A 19,317-nucleotide genomic window follows, 5' to 3' on the forward strand; every position below is an offset into this window, starting at 1 on the left:
CTACACATGAACTTATCGATACATCTCACCTGACGACCCTTTATGGTGTATTGTGAATTTCCACAGCCGTAACAATATATATATATATATATATATATATATATATATATATATATATATATATATATCTATATATATATATATATATATATATATATATATATATATATATATATATTCATACATATTATTATGAGTAAAAATATTAGTAAAAATTATGTTATTAGTAAAATAACATATTGTTATAAATTATATAAAATTATATAATTATATATTATATAAATTATATAAAAGTTATAAAAAATATTAGTAAAAAAAAAAAAAGCCTGTTGTTGGCGTAGTGGTTCGGGTAGTGCCTTGGGATCCAAAAGGTCCTGAGTTCAAGCCCCGTTGGCCGCTTGAATTCATACACACCAGGAGGTTGACTCAGCCTGTCATCCTTCCGAGGTCGGCGAAGTGAGTACCAGTGTACTGGGCCTAGGTGTATGCCCCGGTTAGAATAGGTTTATCATATCCCTGTGTCATAAGAGGCGACCAGGGTTGCGTCAGGAAGGGCATCCGGCGTCAAACCTGTGCCAAATCATTACGCAGATCATAACGGATGATCTGCTGTGGCGACCCCTAACGGGAGCAGCCGAAAGAAGAAGAACATTGTTATTAGTAAAAAATTATTATTTAACAAATGTTGATCACAACAAACAGCACATTTCCCAATAAACAAATTTTCAACTTGAGGACATCAATTTGAGGATTTTTCTGTTTGTTTTTAACCAATGCACCAACTGTTGGTACTTGGCCTATTCACATGTCATGCTTTGCCTTTCAGGAATGCCGGAACAAGTAAATGTAAAGGTAGACAGAGACACCATCGAGTTCCATGATCTACCTGAAGGCTCAACTGGTGTTTATCAGTGCGTGGCCTCAAACAGGCACGGATCTTTGTTGGCCAATGCTTTCATCAACGTGCTGGGTGAGTAATTGTGCAATTATGTCTGCAACTCTCCTTTTTCGCTTGCCTGTTCGAAGAATTCTGTATATACCTTCTTGTTCGGGCGTATATTGTGCTCACTTGCGCTCTTGTTACTGATTACAATATACAAATACATATATTGCTTTAAAACTATTTGTATCAGACTTCACTGCAATGCTTTATAAAAAAAATATTAATTATTAGACGAGCCTTTTAAAAACGATAAATGTATAAACAGGCGAGCATTGGGTGGCTTTGACACCAACTCTGGTTTTATATATATCGGAGTGTCTGTGGATTGAATGTTGTTAATAAACGAGATAGATGACGAGGATGGTTCAAATTGAAAAGGAAACATCCACCGAATAACATTGTCCAAAAAATTGCAAGTGGGCACCAAAATTGGCATATGTTATGGTGTAGTGAGTCAGATGCACTTGAAAAGAACAAATTTGAGGCCTTGTCTAAGTCACTTCATCTTGATACATTCAAACTTATTGTGTTTGATGGAATAAGCCTTTTCCTTATTTGTGTTTTTCTCACACTACCAAAACCTGTTTATACACAAAACTAAAAACTTTCACTTTTATACATATAGTACTTTTGAAAATCGCGGTCGGATCGCAATTGAAGTCTGTGATCTTCGGGAGAATGCAAGATACTGTACTGATAAAGTAAGACATGCTTTCCTGCGATTTTTAAAGGAATTTTGTGTCAGATTGCATTTGCAAGTTTAACTCTTCAAGACAAAATAAAACCTGAGGTTAATATATTGAGCTGAAACCGGTTTGTTTTCATCATGAGAATAACCTTGCAGGGAAGGGTCTAATATTAAGTGTGTTAGAATGAAAGGACATTGACACTCCTCGCTCTCCCCCTATTTTCCATGATATTTCCCATCCCTCTCCTCCCATTAATCATCTCTCTCCCAAACCTTCTTTACGTTTATATCCTCTCCAATTCTTTCTCACTCCCCAACCTTGCAACTGCCCAACTCCTTCGACCCACTCATCATCTCCACCTATCTTCCTTTTCTCGTTTCGGTTTCTCCCACCGCTCATTCTGTGAGTGTGAAATCGAATGTAGATATTCCTATAATGAAAAAGGAGGAGAGGGGGCTTCGTCACAAACTTTGCTATTTTTACCTCTGCCACCAAGGTGGATGGAGGATATGTTTTCACACCTGTCTGTCTGTTTGTCTGTCTGTGAGCAGCATATCTCAAAACATGGATAGATTCGGACGACACTTGGTGGTATGTTGGGTTTGTGACGAGGCCGAATTGATTCAATGTTGTTGAAAATCCAGATCCGGATATGCGAATTATTTAATTTCCCAAATAATTATTCACCATTGAGAGAAAAACGATATGTATATACAGCACGATATCTCAAAAAATTGTCGACGGATTATGACAAAACTTGGTGGATGAGTTAGTTCGGTGACAAGAAGAAGCTGATTAGGTTTTAATTCAGGTGTGGATGCAGATCCGACCTATCAGTGGGATGCAAAATGTGAACTGTTCAGCCTGGCAGAGGTGTGCGCTCTACCAAGTGCCATTATCGTAATGTATGCAATGAATAGTGTGAATGGAAGTGCAACAGTTGCTTCTTCATGCGCACAACACTCAATTTCACCTTGATTGTTCTATTACATGGTATCTGTGCAAGCCAGTGTAAAAATTGTAAAACTACTGGCAGTACGTGAGATTGAATGTCCTTTTGGCTTTGCTTAAATGTTTTTAATAGTAATGTAAGTTATAAGCTCTTTCATCCTGTCCGATTTTTCTTCCTCTGTCTCTCAGCCATAAGCCCACAATTGCTGTCCAAATCTCAGCAGTATCAGGAGGCTGTGGTGGGCCAGACAGTACATCTTGACTGCAAGGTGTTTGCTTCACCAGAGCCAGAGTTCATGTGGTAGGTTGAATTTAAATTGTTTGAAACGTCATATTGCTGCACTTGAAGCATTTCCTTGTTGTGGACTTTGTTGTGGTTTATTTTGTTGCGAAAGAGTAATATGAGAAACCAGCAAGTCGATCATCCAGTCGGTCTGATGTTTATCTTTGAGTTGTTTAGTCTGGGGTTCCCTTTTTGCATTTACGTTGGAGAGGTAGTGTATTATATTTGATGCTCCACTCGATGATAAACTGTCAGCTTGGATGCTTTACATTCAAGGTGTTCCATCATAATGTGTGCTGTCCCTTAGAGTTTCCCCCTCTTGCCACTCACATAATGCCTGGTGTTGGCTTCATGGCTGGATTGGGGGGGGGGGGCTTGGGTTCCTAGAGTCCTGAGTTCAAATCCTGCTTGGCTGTTGAATTAATACCAGGTGGGGATAACTCGGCCTGTCATCCTTCTGAGGTCGACAAAATGAGTGCCAGCATGCTGGTATACCATGTCGGAGTGGCGACCCGTCCAGGATTGTGTCCAGTAGCCAAGGAGACTGCTTAGGCAGCACCAACGCTCTGCACAGAGTGTGGTCCCAATCTCCTCTCTCTCCTTCACTCACATTGGGTGTGGGGAATGTTTCTCGTTAACTGAAAGTTAATGAAAGTGTTAACCATCAGCGGAACCATGGTGTGGATGATGTGAACATTCGTCAGATCAAGACAACTTCCACTGCCCCCACCCTCTCCCCACACTCCTCCCACCACCCTCTCTAATGAAGTGCTAAAGCATGAGTCACATTTCCTCTACCGCTAGGATACGGTGGCCGGAACCCCCCCCCCCCTGAATTGACAGAAACGTGCGGCGGCCGCAGAGTTTCTGAGGTGGCCTCAGGGTGGCTCTACGCCATATCGCTGTCTTTTACAGGCCGTAGGGGTCTCCCTGGAATTAAAGCACGTAGTTATAACTTTTTTCATTTCTAGGTTGTCTGTAGCAATTCGACAAGCCGTAGCCATGACGTAGATGTGTTCCACGTCGACCGTACGTATGGCGTATGGTGGGCTTGCGTTATTCGTGCGTTTTCCGTCGGCTCTTATCAATGAAAAATGAATTTTGCCAACCCCCAAAAAATTACGGTGGCCACACTATTTCCACGTTCGCCTTAGGGCCCCCCTGAGGTCGCCTTGCAGGCACCTTGAGGCTACCTTGCGTCTGCCTTGAAAATTCTATGGCCATCGCAGGGACACCCTAAGGTCACCGTGCGACATCTAATCAAAGACCGTATGGCACCCCCACGTTTTCGGTCTCCAGAATTTATAAATACCCCGTGCGGCTACCCAAAAAATAAAAACATATGTGACTGCTACATTGTGTGACCGTGGAAATACTGCGGCCGCCCTATAATTGCTAGTGCCCATAGATTTTTTAGACCCTTCGGCCGCCGAGCCAAATGTGACTGAAGCATAACACAACATCAGTTCCTCATCATTTCCCATGGTGGTAAATATACTCCCGTCATCTTTAAGTTGACCAAATCCATTGTTCGAGTTGTGATTGACCACCGGAGCTCCTATGGTGTTGCTTTTTGATGGAAATTCCAAAGAAAGATATGATCGAGTGTGAATTTTTGTGACTAATTTCTGAGTTCTGATATTAATTGCTTGCTATGCAAGTAAACGAGTACACCTTTGATTGAATAACTCGTGAACATCGAATTGGGCCCAGTGGGTGGCCTGTGTTTGAGTGGGCGATTTTAGAAATTCTGCGGTCTATCCGACAGGTTCCGGGACGGTGAGGACAGCCCGCTTCAGGATCCTCGGTTCCTGAACTCAGCAGGCTCAGATCAGCTGGTGATCGCACACGCGTTGACGTCCGACAGCACAACATACACGTGCAGCATCCGGAATGACCTGGGCAAAAACGAAACCAAAGTGCAGCTTGTGATCAGGGGTGTGTGTTTTCGCTGTTTCATTATATCAGTTTGCTGTTCCGACTGATGGGAGGGGGGATTTATTCCCAAAATAATTGTGTTGCATCACTTTTTTTTTATGTGGCCTTTACCATCAAATGAATTCCACATTTTTGTGGATCGTTGATAATAGGACATTGCTCACTATACTCCTTACACAACACAGTCTCATTCTCATACATCACACCTCACAGCACCTGGGCACCAAAACAATCCCAACCTACATTATTGTGGTGGGACATTAAATGTTGCTCTGTCTTGTCGTGTAATCAGCATCTCGAATGTTATTTTGATGCTTGTATGTGTGTTCCACGGATATTGTGATGCTTATCATGGCACGATTAACAATCCAAGATAACATTTCTTTGGAGCCCATAATATTTGGAGGTTATTGGTGAGGAGTTTTCGGTGTGGGGGTGTCTGTTCTCATATTAAGCTTTTAATCGGGATGTTTATGTCTCATTTTGCCCTTTTATTATCTAAAATTGGCATTCCGGTGTTAAAATCGTACTTCTTCTTCTGTATGCACCACAAGGCTGCAGGATAGCATCTTTGGCTGAGGGTGCGGCTGTGCTGCTGATGGAATGTTCTCTGCTGGTTAGGGCAGGAATTTGTTCAGGGTGCCGGTGATAGCTCGTCTACTCTTCGCAAACGACACCGTGGGATCTTTAACGTCTACAAACTTATGATGGCAGACGGGACGCCGAGTTTAAAGTCCATCCGAGGGGACAGCGCACACACGGATGAATCATCCTGCCTGTGAAACACCAGTATGACAGTTTATAGCTGGGTTGAGATTCAAACCCAGGCTAGAGAAACTACAAGACGATCCTGCCAGTCTGCTAAATCATAATGCAAACATTGAGGGCAAGGTTGTCCGTCATATGTGCTGGTGATAAATCGCTAAAACGAGGCATCATCTTATATCGTCCTTCATAACAGGTATCTTTGTCTAATTTGTTCTGATCGACAAACTGCACAATGTAATCTGATCATACAAGCATGAAGAAGTCGACTGGCATATACAATACAAGTTCGAAGAAAACCCGACTCAAAGTTGAGATTCCCATTTGGAATATCATTCAGCTCGAATTTAACAAAGAATGGCGTCAGACTCGGACATTTTGTTCAAAACTGCCGAAAAACCGATGTTTGTGAAATGATCTTGAATGATTGTTTTTGTGCATGTCACCCAATGTTCACCAGAAAAAAAACATTCTAAAAGAAAATATTAAAAATACGACCTCATATGCTCATTCAATGAGATACCAATGGATACAAAATGGCGTCCATGACGTATGTGACCAGAAATTTAAGAAACGCGTCATGTCACTATTCCTGGTGTGTGTACATATATATATATATATATATATATATATATATATATATATATATATATATATATATATATATATATATATATATATATATATATACATTTTTTTTTCGCCACTCCGGCATGCGGACGACCGCCTTTAGCTCAATTGCAGCCGCGCGTGCCCACCGAACGTGGCAATCTAGTCGCAGATTCCGGATCAACGCCGAAACCCAGCTACGGGTGTTTTTAACCATCATAAACCAGCCAACTCTTCTGTCCATGCTACAGTGTCGATCGCCGAATTGTCGATGTACCTAATTATTCGCGCGGACAAAAATGCCGGGAGTTTATACCTTAATGGGACCTGCACAAAAACGAGCCGCTTAAGAGCTCGTTCCGTTTGCGATTGCCGAGCGGTTTTATATCGCCAAGCCCCGTCGGACCAGATGTACGTTTTATCGGCTTATAATCAGCCAGCTAATATCCCGAACGCAATTATGGCAGTCAATGGAAGAAGGGACGCAACGAGCAGGTGAACATTCAAACAATGGGGGTATTTATTTTCAATGCACATATGCAATGAATGGGGGGATGGGGACAAGACACGAGCAAAAACCTACAGCTGATATCTATTATGTAATGTACATGCACTTAATCAGTTTGTTACTTATGGACAAGGCACCACAGACTTTCATGCAAAATCCAAGAAAGAAAGGAAGAACCGGGCTCGTGAGCCTTTATAATTTGCTTGGAGCCGGGATGACTGAAGGGGCTCGGAGAGACCGAGGGGCTACCTGGCCACCCTTTTGGTGACTCGCTGGGTCCTGTTTCGGCAACCCTCGGTGTCTCTGCCCGCACTCCAACCTCCGAACTCTCCAACGGGCGTCCAACGAACCACACAACCAGCGCAGCGCGAACTCGAACGCTCTCTCCAAGCGCTCTTCCCGACTTCCACTTGTTCTCCTCAACTCGTTCTCCTCAACTCGTTCTCCAAATCGTTCTCCACTCGTTCTCCAACTCGTTCTCCACTCGTTCTCCAACTCCCACTCGTTCTCGTTCTCGTTCGTTCTCCAACTTCCTTCTCCAACTCGTTCTCAACTCATTTGTTCTCGTTAACGGCGAGCGAACGCGGCCCTTTATAGCCCCCGGGGATTCGCTCCTTAACCTTCGACCCTTCACCCCCGGCTGGCTCCGCCCCTTTCGCCATTTTCATCCGGTCTTGCCGTCAAACGTGGCCGTGTTAAGAATCACCGTCAGAACGCGGCCGTGTTTGAAATCACCGGCTCCACACGGATGTGGTTGAGATCACCGTCTTCACTTGGACGTGGTGAAGATGGTAAGGAGATGATGGTGGTTGCGGAGAAGATGGTGATGAGATGTTTGTTTGTTGTGGAGAAGATGGTGAGGAGATGTTTGTTAAAAATAATAGACAGAAAAGAATAACACTACATCAAAGGTTCACAGCCCGGCACACGAACAAAACCCGTTATACATCGGTGGGGAAATCTAACCTGGAACACACACTTATCGACATAACTGATCTTCGAGGAACCTGAATGGTGATCTGTGAATTTCCACAACCGTAACAATACATATATATATATATATATATATATATATATATATATATATATATATATATATATATATATATATATATATATATATATATATATATATATATATATATATATATATATATATATATATATATATATATATATATATATATATATATATATATGGACTCAAGGCTGGACTGTCTTCAGCACCCCTTCCCCTCCCCCCACCCTCGACATTTTAAGAGGTCGACCGAAGCACGACTCGCCCAGCCGAACGTCTTTCTCCGACTTCTTTTCGTCTGCATCCCTTTTTTTTTCCTAATTTCTTGGCACTATCCAAAATCCTCAAAAATTGTCGTGAATGCTAAATTCGGTGAATATATGGAAGGTGCCCCCTACGTACATACTGTATGTCTAAGTGTGTGTACACTCCTTGTTTTCATAGATTGCTTGATATGTTACACATGTAATGCATGTACACACACACACACACACACACGCACACGCACACGCACACACCCACAGACACACAACACTTATATAATAAATATACTTTTCCTGAATCAGCACAGCATCATCTTCATTTTTTAATTGTTTTATTTTCTTTTCTTTTTCAGATGTAACCAGGATTACAACAATACCAAATGATCTTCGTATACAACGGTTACACCGAGCCGTGTTCGCTTGTCCTCCATCACATGATGCTGCCCTCACTGTAAAAGTGACATGGAAATGGGATGAAGATGATCTACCTGAGAATCCCAGGTCAGATGGTCACAATAGTGTCATAACTTTTGTCAATAACACCGTATCTTCATGAAATCTCTGTTCTTTTGTTTTGTTTTTGTCTTAATTTCCTACTCATTGCTCGTAGTCGCTTTGGACATTTAGCACAGTTGGATGAGCCAATGTAGATCATTCTTACAATCATTGTTGCTCAATACCAACTTGTCTGGTTTTAGTTGACAAGAATTAAGAAATTATTCGTGTGCATAAGTGCTTAAACTCGCATATTGGAGGGACAAAGAGATGAAAATTAATATATGTATGTTTGTATTTATGTATAAGTATGTGTTTACGCAAACTGAATGATATATCATCACTATGGTTACGGTGAATGTACCATGTTACCCAGGTTATTTTATTTGTTGTTTAGATCTAGAGTGTGTGCGTGTGTGCGTGTGTTCGTGTGTGCGTGTGTGTGTGTGTGTGTGTGTGTGTGTGTGTGTGTGTGTGTGTGTGTGTGTGTGTGTATTACACCTCTTAGCTTGATGAAGCAGCAAGGCACACACATATCGAGTCCCATACCAGCGGAAGCTGCACAAATGTTGAGTAACAATGGTCGTCACAGTTCGCCCAGCTTCGGCTGTTATGGGATGCCATCTGTGCCTTGTTGCTCTGTCAAGCTAGGGGGAGTAGTACATTATAAGTTTAGCCGATTGGGTTTGCATGGCCACAAGTGAGCGATTGTGTGTTATGACGTCCTGATGAACCCATGAAAAGGGAGAAGCCATGGTTGACAGCTCCACTCTCTTTCACTTGGTGTGACCTTTAAAATCCTCGGTCTTCAAAATAGTCTCGACTTGAGTGTGTCCCACGGAAGCCATCTGGAATTTGAGAGCTCGCATTGCATTTAATGTCATGTTGCCTTTATCGGGTTGGAAGGGCTTGTTTTGGTCGATATGTATCTAGACACACACACAATTTAAAAACACAGCTGGACCACAAATGTGGTGGTTGTATATTTATATTGTTGCGGACCCGGGGTCGGGGCGAGAAGACCACGAGGGTGGGGGGGGGGAGCTACCTTGGATTCCCACCAGACTCTCTGGAATCGCAGGCCGTCACACACAGATAACTCCGTGACACGGCGGGTTGCTAATCGACTGTAAATGCCAATAACTCAACCACGTGAATTAGGGTCCTCTGTCTAATGGAAAGCAGTGACCGAAAATGGTCACATGTTATAATTACCGGGGGACATGCCCTCAGTGCACCTTGTTCAAACCAGATCACCTTCCCAGATCAGATGCAACCAAGCATAACTGCCAAGGACGTACCAGCTAGAAAACAGATCGTTGTTGGATAACGTCCCAGCTGGGCTAGGATACGGACCATGCTGGAACAATGAAGGAAAAGACGAAAACGAGCTGGGAACATTTCTATACAAAGAATTTATTTGCAATAAGCGAGAAAAGGTATGTGGCACCGTGAATGGGGTTTATTATTATGTACAGCAGAGGATAGCAAGGAATTTGTGGGGTGTGAATAAGGCAAGAAATTTACAAAAGCAGAAACAGAGCAGACTTATCCCATTATATCTTCTACACTCTTAACTTATGCTATGACAGGCACCATCACATATATACACAAACCTGATGAAGATTAGATAACCAGAAGGAAGGAGAGCAGATAAGGACTAACGGCCTCACAATACTTGACGCGGTCGGCCGACCACGCAACCCAATACGCATTGGGGGACGCTCCGCTTGAGCGATCTCACCTTAAGAGTTGGCGCGTTATATCCTGCTTAATCACTTTGTCGGGGCTCGTGGAAATGTGTGCTCCACACTGGTCCAGAAGAACATCTGTTGCACACCAACCCCGAGTGTAGATGCAGCGAGAGCAGACGAGGAGGTGCAATGAAGAAAGGGTGGAGCATAGAGGCGAAGGAGGGGGTGAGGCAGACAGGCGGACGGAGTTGGTGAGGTAGGCAGGCAGATGAGTGGGCAAGGCAGGAAGTGCAGGGAGAAAGAGAGATGGCAGACGGCTTTGCGATCCACCTTTTGTAAGCCTCGGGCGAAGGTTGGGGTGACAACCAAAAGCGACGCACCATCATCCGAATTGTGCTCTCCTATTGGGTCTCGGCCCCACCCTGCCAGTCTCCTGGGGCAGAATGTGGTCTCATTCACACATCCGGCATGACACGGCCTTGCACAGAACTCCCAGGCCGTGCTCTGGCGACTAGACAAGGGTTGTGTCGGTCCCACATGCCCGTTCGGGACACCCCCGGTGAGCTGCGGTTGGTGCTGTTAATGTGCTTGGCCCATCCCCACGCCACGCGGCCCGAGCGGCCTGGGCCGTGCAGCACCCCTCCACTTGGTGGCGAACTGTATCGATACGGAGGCACGGGATGACCTTTCCCATGTGCAGGAGATGTTGGTGGTTGAGGTGGTGAGCTTTTGGTGATCAAAGGTTGAGCAAGGTGAGATGTTATTGTAAATTGGCGTGCTGATTTGAATGAAAGGGCATGGCACACGCGCGCTTGTCCGTGTGGTAATTCTCTCATAGGGCTGCGTGGGTGTCTGTTATCATGTTTGTGTGCTTGCTTCGATTTCTGTCATGGATAAAAGGGAAGGGCTGGATGGAAATCAGGATTGAAAAGAAAATTGAGATATAATTATTAGACCTTGCTGTTCGACCCACGCAATGCACTTCATCCCGTTAACCCATTCGACATGAGGGGAAGGTCTGACTGCACGAAGACTAACGAAATAACTGCCTGGGAATCACTGTATGTTGGGTGCCATTGCCTTAGAAGCATACGGTTTTGCTGAACTACAACTATATATATATATATATATATATATATATATATATATATATATATATATATATATATATATATATATATATAAATATGAGCCTGGTGTTGGCGCAGTGGTTAGGGCAGCGGCTTGGGATCCAAAAGGTCCTGAGTTCAAGCCCCGTTGGGCCACTGAATAAATACACCAGGGGGTTGACTCAGCCTGTCATCCTTCCGAGGTCGGCGAAATGAGTACCAGTATACTGGGCCGGTGTATACCCCGGTTAAAATAGGTGTACTATATCCCTGTGTCGTAAGAGGCGACCAGGGTTGCGTCAGGAAGGGCATCCGGCGTAAAACATGTGCCAAATCACTATGCGGATCATACGGATGATCCGCTGGCGACCCCTAACGGGAGCAGCCGAAAGAAGAAGAAGAAGATATATATATAAATATATATATATATATATATATATATATATATATATATATATATATATATATATATATATATATATATATATATATATACATCCGAATCCAGATATATATATATATATATATATATATATATATATATATATATATATATATATCTTCTTCCTCTTTCGGCTTGCTCCCGTTAGGGGTCGCCACAGCAGACCAACTGTCTCCATTTCGCTCTATCCTCCACATCTTCCATTGACACTCCAACCACCTGCATGTCCGCCCTCACCGCATCCATGAACCTCTTCTTTGGCCTTCCTCTTCTCCTCCTGCCTGGCGGCTCCATCTTCAACATCCTTCTCCCGATATACTCCGTTTCTCTCCTGTGCACATGTCCAAACCATCTCAATCTCGCCTCTCTCACTTTGTCTCCAAACCGTCCTACCTGCGCTGTCCCTCTAATACACTCATTTCTTATCCTATCCATCCTCGTCACTCCCAACGAGAATCGCAGCATCTTTAACTCTGCCACCTCCAGCTCTGCTTCCTGTCTTTTTGTTAGCGCCACCGCCTCCAAACCATACAACATAGCTGGTCTCACTACCGTCTTGTATACTTTCCCTTCACTCTTGCAGCTACCCTTCTGTCACAAATCACTCCTGCAACTCTTCTCCACCCACTCCATCCTGCCTGCACTCTCTTTTTCACTTCTCTCCCACACTCTCCGTTACTTTGGACAGTTGATCCCAAGTATTTAAACCAATCCATCTTCCCCACCTCAACTCCTTGCAACTGCACCATACCACCACCCTCCCTCTCATTTACGCACATGTACTCCGTCTTACTCCGACTGACTAACATTCCCCTTCTCTCCAGTGCGTACCTCCACCTCTCAAGGCTCGATTCAGCCTGCTCCCTACTCTCCCTACAGATCATGATGTCATCCGCGAACATCATGGTCCATGGAGACTCCAGTCTGATCTCATCCGTCAACCTGTCCATCACCATTGCAAACAGGAAAGGGCTCAGAGTCGATCCTTGGTGCAATCCCACTTTAACCTTAAACCGGTCAGTCATTCCTACCGCACACCTCACCGCTGTCACACTGTCCTCATACATATCCTGCACGATCCTCACATACTTCTCCAACACTCCCGACTTCCTCATACAATACCACAACTCCTCTCTTGGCACCCTATCATAAGCTTTCTCTAAATCCACAAACACACAATGTAACTCTTTCTGGCCTTCCCTATACTTCTCCATCAACATTCTCAAAGCAAACATCGCATCAGTGGTGCTCTTTCCTGGCATAAACCCATATTGCTGCTCACAGATCATCACCTCTCCTCTCAACCGAGCTTCCACTACTCTTTCCCACAACTTCATGGTGTGGCTTAACAACTTTATCCCTCTGTAATTTCCACAGCTCTGCACATCACCCTTATTCTTGAAAATCGGAACCAGTACACTTAATCTCCACTCCTCCGGCATCCTCTCACTTTCCAAGACTTTATTAAACAATCTGGTTAACAACCCCACTGCCATCTCTCCTAAGCACTTCCATGCCTCCACTGGTATACCATCTGGGCCAACCGCCTTTCCACTTTTCATCTTCTTCATAGCAGTCCTCACTTCATCCTTACTGATCCACCCCACTTCCAGATTCACTATCTCCACCTCTTCCAACCTTCTCTCTCTCTCATTTTCTTCATTCATCAGCTCCTCAAAGTGCTGCATCCACCTTCTCAACACACTCTCCTCGCTCGTCAGCACATTCCCATTTGCGTCCTTTATCACCCTAACCTGCAGCACATCCTTCCCAGCTCGGTCCCTCTGTCTTGCCAATCGGTATAAATCCTTTTCCCCTTCTTTTGTATCCAACTTCTCATACAGCTCGTCATATGCCTTTTCCTTGGCCTTAGCCACCTCTCTTTTTGCTTTTCGACGCCACTCCTTGTACTCCTGCCGACTTTCTTCATCTCTCTGACTATCCCACTTCTTTTTCGCCAACCCCTTCTTCCTTATACTTTCCTGTACTTCCTCATTCCACCACCAAGTCTCCTTATCTTCCTTCCTCTGTCCAGATGTCACACCAAGTACCTTCCTAGCTATCTCCCTCACAACTTCTGCTGTCGTTGCCCAATCATCCCACCCATCTTTACCACCATCCAACGCCTGTCTCACCTCCTCCCTAAATTTCATGCAACAGTCTTCCTCCTTCAGCTTCCACCATCTGGTCCTTGGTTCAGCCCTCACTCTCTTCCTCAACCTCACCTCTAAAGTCATCCTACAGACCACCAATCGATGCTGTCGAGCTACACTCTCCCCTGCCACAACCTTACAGTCACTCATCTCTTTCAGGTTGCATCTCCTACTTAAGATGTAATCCACCTGTGTGCACTTTCCTCCACTCTTGTATGTCACCCTGTGTTCCTCCTTCTTCTTGAAATACGTGTTTACCACTGCCATTTCCATTCTTTTTGCAAACTCTACCACCATTTGCCCTTCCACATTTCTCTTGTTGAGACCGTACCTCCCCATCACCTCCTCATCCTCTTTATTCCCTTCCCCAACATGTCCATTGAAATCTGCTCCAATCACCACTCTTTCATCCTTGGATACACTCTCCACCACTTCATCTAACTCACTCCAGAAATCTTCTTTATATTCCATCTCACACCCCATATGTGGGGCATATGCACTGATGACATTCATCATCACCCCTTCAATTTCCAACTTCACACTCATCACTCGGTCAGACACCCTCCTCACCTCCAATACCCTCTTGACATGATCTTCCTTCAGGATTATCCCGACACCATTTCTCCTCCCATCCACACCATGGTAGAACAGTTTGAAACCACCTCCAATGCTCCTCGCCTTACTCCCCATCCACTTGGTCTCTTGTACACACAGTATGTCCACCTTTCTTCTCTCCATCATATCAGCCAACTCTCGCCCTTTGCCAGTCATCGTCCCAACATTCAGAGTTCCAACTCTCACCTCCACACTTCTACCCTTCCCCCTCTCCCACTGCCTCCGGACTCGCCTTCCCCGTCTCCTTCTCCTCCTTCGCCCAGCAGTAGCACAATTTCCACTGGTACCCTGCTGACCACCGGTACCGGTGGCGGTCGTTGGTAACCCGGGCCTCGACCGATCCGGTATGGAAATTCGTTTTGTTGTCCGCATAATGATTTGGCATAGGTTTTTACGCCGGATGCCCTTCCTGACGCAACCCTGGTCGCCTCTTACGACACACAGGGATATGGTACACCTATTCTAACCGGGGCATACACCAGGCCCAGTACAACTGGTGCTCATTTCGCCGACCTCGGAAGGATGGCAGGCTGAGTCAACCCCCTGGTGTTTTCGACTTGGTATATATATATACATATATATACATATACATATATATATATATACATATACATATACATATACATATATATATATATATATATATATATGTATATGTATATGTATATACATATATATATACATATATACACATATATACATACATATATATACATATATATACATATATATATATATACATATATATATATATATACACACACTATATATATACATATACATACATATATTAATTCAGTGTCCCAACGGGGCTTGAACTCAGGACCTCTTGGGTCCCAAGCCACTGCCCTTACCACTGCACCAACACCAGGCATATATATATATATATATATATATATATATATATATATATATATATATATATATATATATATATATATATATATATATATATATATATATATATATATATATATATATATATATATATATATATATATATATATATATATATATATATATATATATATATATATATATATATATATATATATATATATATATATATATATATATATATATATATATATATATATATATATATATATATATATATATATATATATATATATATATATATATATATATATATATATATATATATATATATATATAGAAATATATATATATATATATATATATATATATATATATATATATATATATATATACATACACTCGCCGTCGTAAAAAAACTGAACACGTGATTGTTGTTCATTCAGTTGATTTCCTGACATCCTGAGAAACAGGTGAGGTGCAAACCTGTGATCGAGATAAATGCTGACTAATTACACGTCCATTTAATTGTGACCCAATCACATAATGCTGCATTGTGGCGAACGTTTTCACATCGGGATCCAATGTAGAAGCAACAATCTCAATATCGGGTATGAACACCTTCAACAGCAATCACTGCCTTTCACCGTTGTCACATTGACCACATGAACAATCAAATCCGAGCCTGGGGAATGGCATTCCATGCCCGAATCAGCTTCTATTCCAGCTCATTGAGTGCATGTGGCTGTCTTGGCAAGATTCAAACATGACGATCAATGATATCCCAGAGTTGTTCAATTTGATTTAAATCTGGTGAGATGGCAGGTCACGGTGTCATGAAGTTAACTTTGGCATTGACAAAAACGTTCCTGTTTGAATGGCTCTGTAAGCAGGAGCATTATTGTGCATAAAAATGATTCCTGGGTCATGTTTTTGAAGGAAGGCAACACATGTTGTTGCAAGATCTCATTAATGTATTGATGTGCCATGACATTGCCATGGATATGGATCAAGTTGGTGCGAAATGTTTCAGCAAAACCACCCCACATCATGACACTTTCATGTCCAAATTGTGTGGCTCCGAGGAGTCATGGACTGGGATATATCGCTCATTGCATCTTCTGTAGTCCCATACACGGCCATCATGCCTTTCAAGGAGAAACATGGATTCATCATTGAAGATCGAATCAAAAACTATATATAGCACGATATCTAAAAAGGTTATGTATGACGTCACACGAATCTTGGTGGACAGGTTGGGAGTGCGACAAGGAAGAATTGATTCAATTTTGGTGAAGATCCGAATCCGGATTTGGATTCGAGAAATTTTCAGGAGATTCTTCACCATTGTGTCGGTGGGGCCAAAAACTATGTATAGCATGTTATCTCTAAAAGTTGTGGATGACTTGTGACAAAACGAGGTGGAAGAGTTGGTTAGGTGGCAAGAACAAGCTGATTCGATTTGGTTAAGGTCTGGAATCAGACCTGACCTCTCAGTGGCATACAAATTGTAAACTATTCAGCCTGGCAGAGGTATGTTCTCCACGGAGTGCCGTTCCATTTCACAAAGTTGTCACTGTATGAGTGATTTTTCATTTACTCTGTCTACCTGTCCAGCCATCAAATGAAATTGAAAATCATTGCAAACAGGAAACTTGATGTTTTTAAGGATGCCATAAAGGACACAAACAACAGCCACTAACAACTCATGTCACGTGTTAGATAGGATGATGTAATAGCTGTTGGAGAAAATGGTGATAAACCCCAGAATTAATTTGTATTTACGCCTTTAAACCTCTTCAAACCTTTATTTAAGTTGATTATATACTTCAAGACTCTATAATACAAATCACCTTCATCATACTTCCAAAAATCATGCAATATATCGATATTAGCATGAGAGGGCATGGGATGTGGGAGTGTGCGTATTGAGTGAAGAGGAGCCTGCCATTGTGGCTATGTACGATGCCGATGCAATGTTCATGGGGATGTATTCACCGAATTAATTAGCATGGGCCCCCTCAAACCCACCAACATCATCACCACTATCATCTTCATCAACTCGTCTTGATCGTCACCATCATCAACATCACCATCACATTATTGGATCAAGTTTATCATCTTTATTATTGAAGCTAAGTTTCATAATCAAGAAAATGAACTTTATTTTATGTTCTTAATACAGGAAAATGAGCCTGGTGTTGGCTTACCTGTTAAGGAGGTTGGCTTAAGATGTTTGGGTCTTGAGTTTGAGCCCCTGACGTCGTGCTGTTAAACAACACCAGGTGTGTTGACTCAGCCTGTCATCCTTCTGAGGTCAGCAAAATGAGTACCAGCTTACTGGAAACGGAACACTGCATCAGCGGCACAGCTGCACTCCAAGCAATGATGCAACCAGCAGCCACAGGCTGTATCTGAAAAAAATCATAATACTTTATTTTATGTTCTTAATAACTTTTATTCATGAAAATAAATAGCCCAAAAATATTGTACGAACACGTTAAATAAGGGTACAGTTTGGACAAATTTTAAAGTTGAATTCCCTGACCCTATTCCCCACATTACCCCCCCCCTCCCCCAAGTTTGTGGATTTGCTGTTCACAGGGATTTTCAAGAACATAATCCCCACAAACAGCAAGGCCCTCCTGCATATACTTGAACGTTGCGTGGGGCAGCGTGTCGCATGAACTCTTTAGTTAAATAATGTAATCATTGTTGTTGGTTTTTTTTTTGGATGATCCACATCCTGGTGTCTTGGAAAGACTGTTTCAACTTTGCTCCGAATGCTTCGTGACACTCCAAAAACCTAAGGGTGCATGAGTTGCCCGTGCTGAATGATTATATTGCATGAGGCGATTATGTAATATGGGAACTTGGATTCAGGTGTTCTGCACATCCCTCGTGCCAAAAAGGCATTTGGAATGAACGCTGGAACAGTGCAAAAACACTTACATTATCAATTCTACATGCTCGGTTTTTTATTTTTTAATGGAGGACAGGTTATATCGGGCTTGCCATATTATTGCATGTTAACTTATAATCAATCTCTGAGATGTTTTTTGAATTTTAACTGCATTTGGATTTGTGCACTAAAACGATAATAATTATAAGGCTGAGCATCCTGTAATCCTCCAAACTGAAAATTGCTGATTTTCCTTTCTCTCGTTACACTTAAAATTATCGATTATATTTCTTATTTATCGTAATACCATTTTAGTTTTTTTACTGCTTTATGTTTTCGGGAAAAGCCTCTCACATGCCGTTAGTGACACGTACCCTGATGCTCCTAGGTTTGTTACTGAAGGACACACACTAACTGTCTGGAACGTGACAAAGGATGACCAGGGCACCTACCAGTGTAATGTTTCCACTGAGCTGGATCACATCCTGGCACAGGCCTCACTCTCAGTCTATGGTGAGTTTGTGGTCAACTTCTAGCATCATACAGGATGCTGCTTTTGTTATACCTGCATTTCATTGCTTCTGTCTGGAACATGAGCAATACCAACGAAACATTTCCAAGGGTGTTACTTACCTACTTACTACTTATTTATTAGCCCGTCCACCTTCATAGCAGGAGATATGTGTGTGTGTGTGTGTGTGGGGGGGGGGTATGGAGGTGGATACTTCGAGACCTGCTTGGTCTCCGTTCCACCTCTTAAAACCCACCCACCTGTGTGCGTGCGTGTGTGTCCAGGTCATGACTTTTATACCATTTGAGCATTTGAGCTTTTTCTACCTTAGAAAGATGACAGGCTGAGTCAAACCACCTGGTATTATTTTAACAGCACGACAGTGGCTCAAACTCAGGACCCGAAGATCATAAGCCAGCCACCTAAACTGTAAAGCAAACACCAGGCTCGAGCTGAGATAGAGGGGGGCTAATGGGGGTAAAGAAAAACGTTCACAGAGTGAGATGGAGGATGACATGAGTTTTCTACCAATCGTGTTTGTTGCATTAACTTCCAACTTTTCTGCTATCATGCTCTTTTACAGTCACTAGAT

General features: G+C 42.7%; 1 protein-coding gene across 11 annotated transcripts in view; it reads left to right on the forward strand.

Moving 5' to 3' along the window:
• The window catches only part of LOC147019490 (neuronal cell adhesion molecule-like), a 320,000-nt gene that overhangs the window by 244,595 nt on the left and 56,088 nt on the right, over positions 1 to 19,317 (forward strand). For all 11 annotated transcript variants that reach the window (XM_085894024.1, XM_085894028.1, XM_085894023.1 and 8 more), the window contains 5 exons: positions 827 to 970; positions 2,773 to 2,884; positions 4,635 to 4,804; positions 8,321 to 8,468; positions 18,603 to 18,727. In XM_085894024.1, coding sequence (XP_085750150.1) covers positions 827 to 970; positions 2,773 to 2,884; positions 4,635 to 4,804; positions 8,321 to 8,468; positions 18,603 to 18,727 — 699 coding nt within the window. The remainder of the gene's footprint in view (positions 1 to 826; positions 971 to 2,772; positions 2,885 to 4,634; positions 4,805 to 8,320; positions 8,469 to 18,602; positions 18,728 to 19,317) is intronic.

Source organism: Eptatretus burgeri, chromosome 9, assembly GCF_056783735.1.
Source record: "Eptatretus burgeri isolate ZD-2024b chromosome 9, Ebu_testis_v1, whole genome shotgun sequence".
NCBI lineage: Eukaryota > Metazoa > Chordata > Myxini > Myxiniformes > Myxinidae > Eptatretus > Eptatretus burgeri.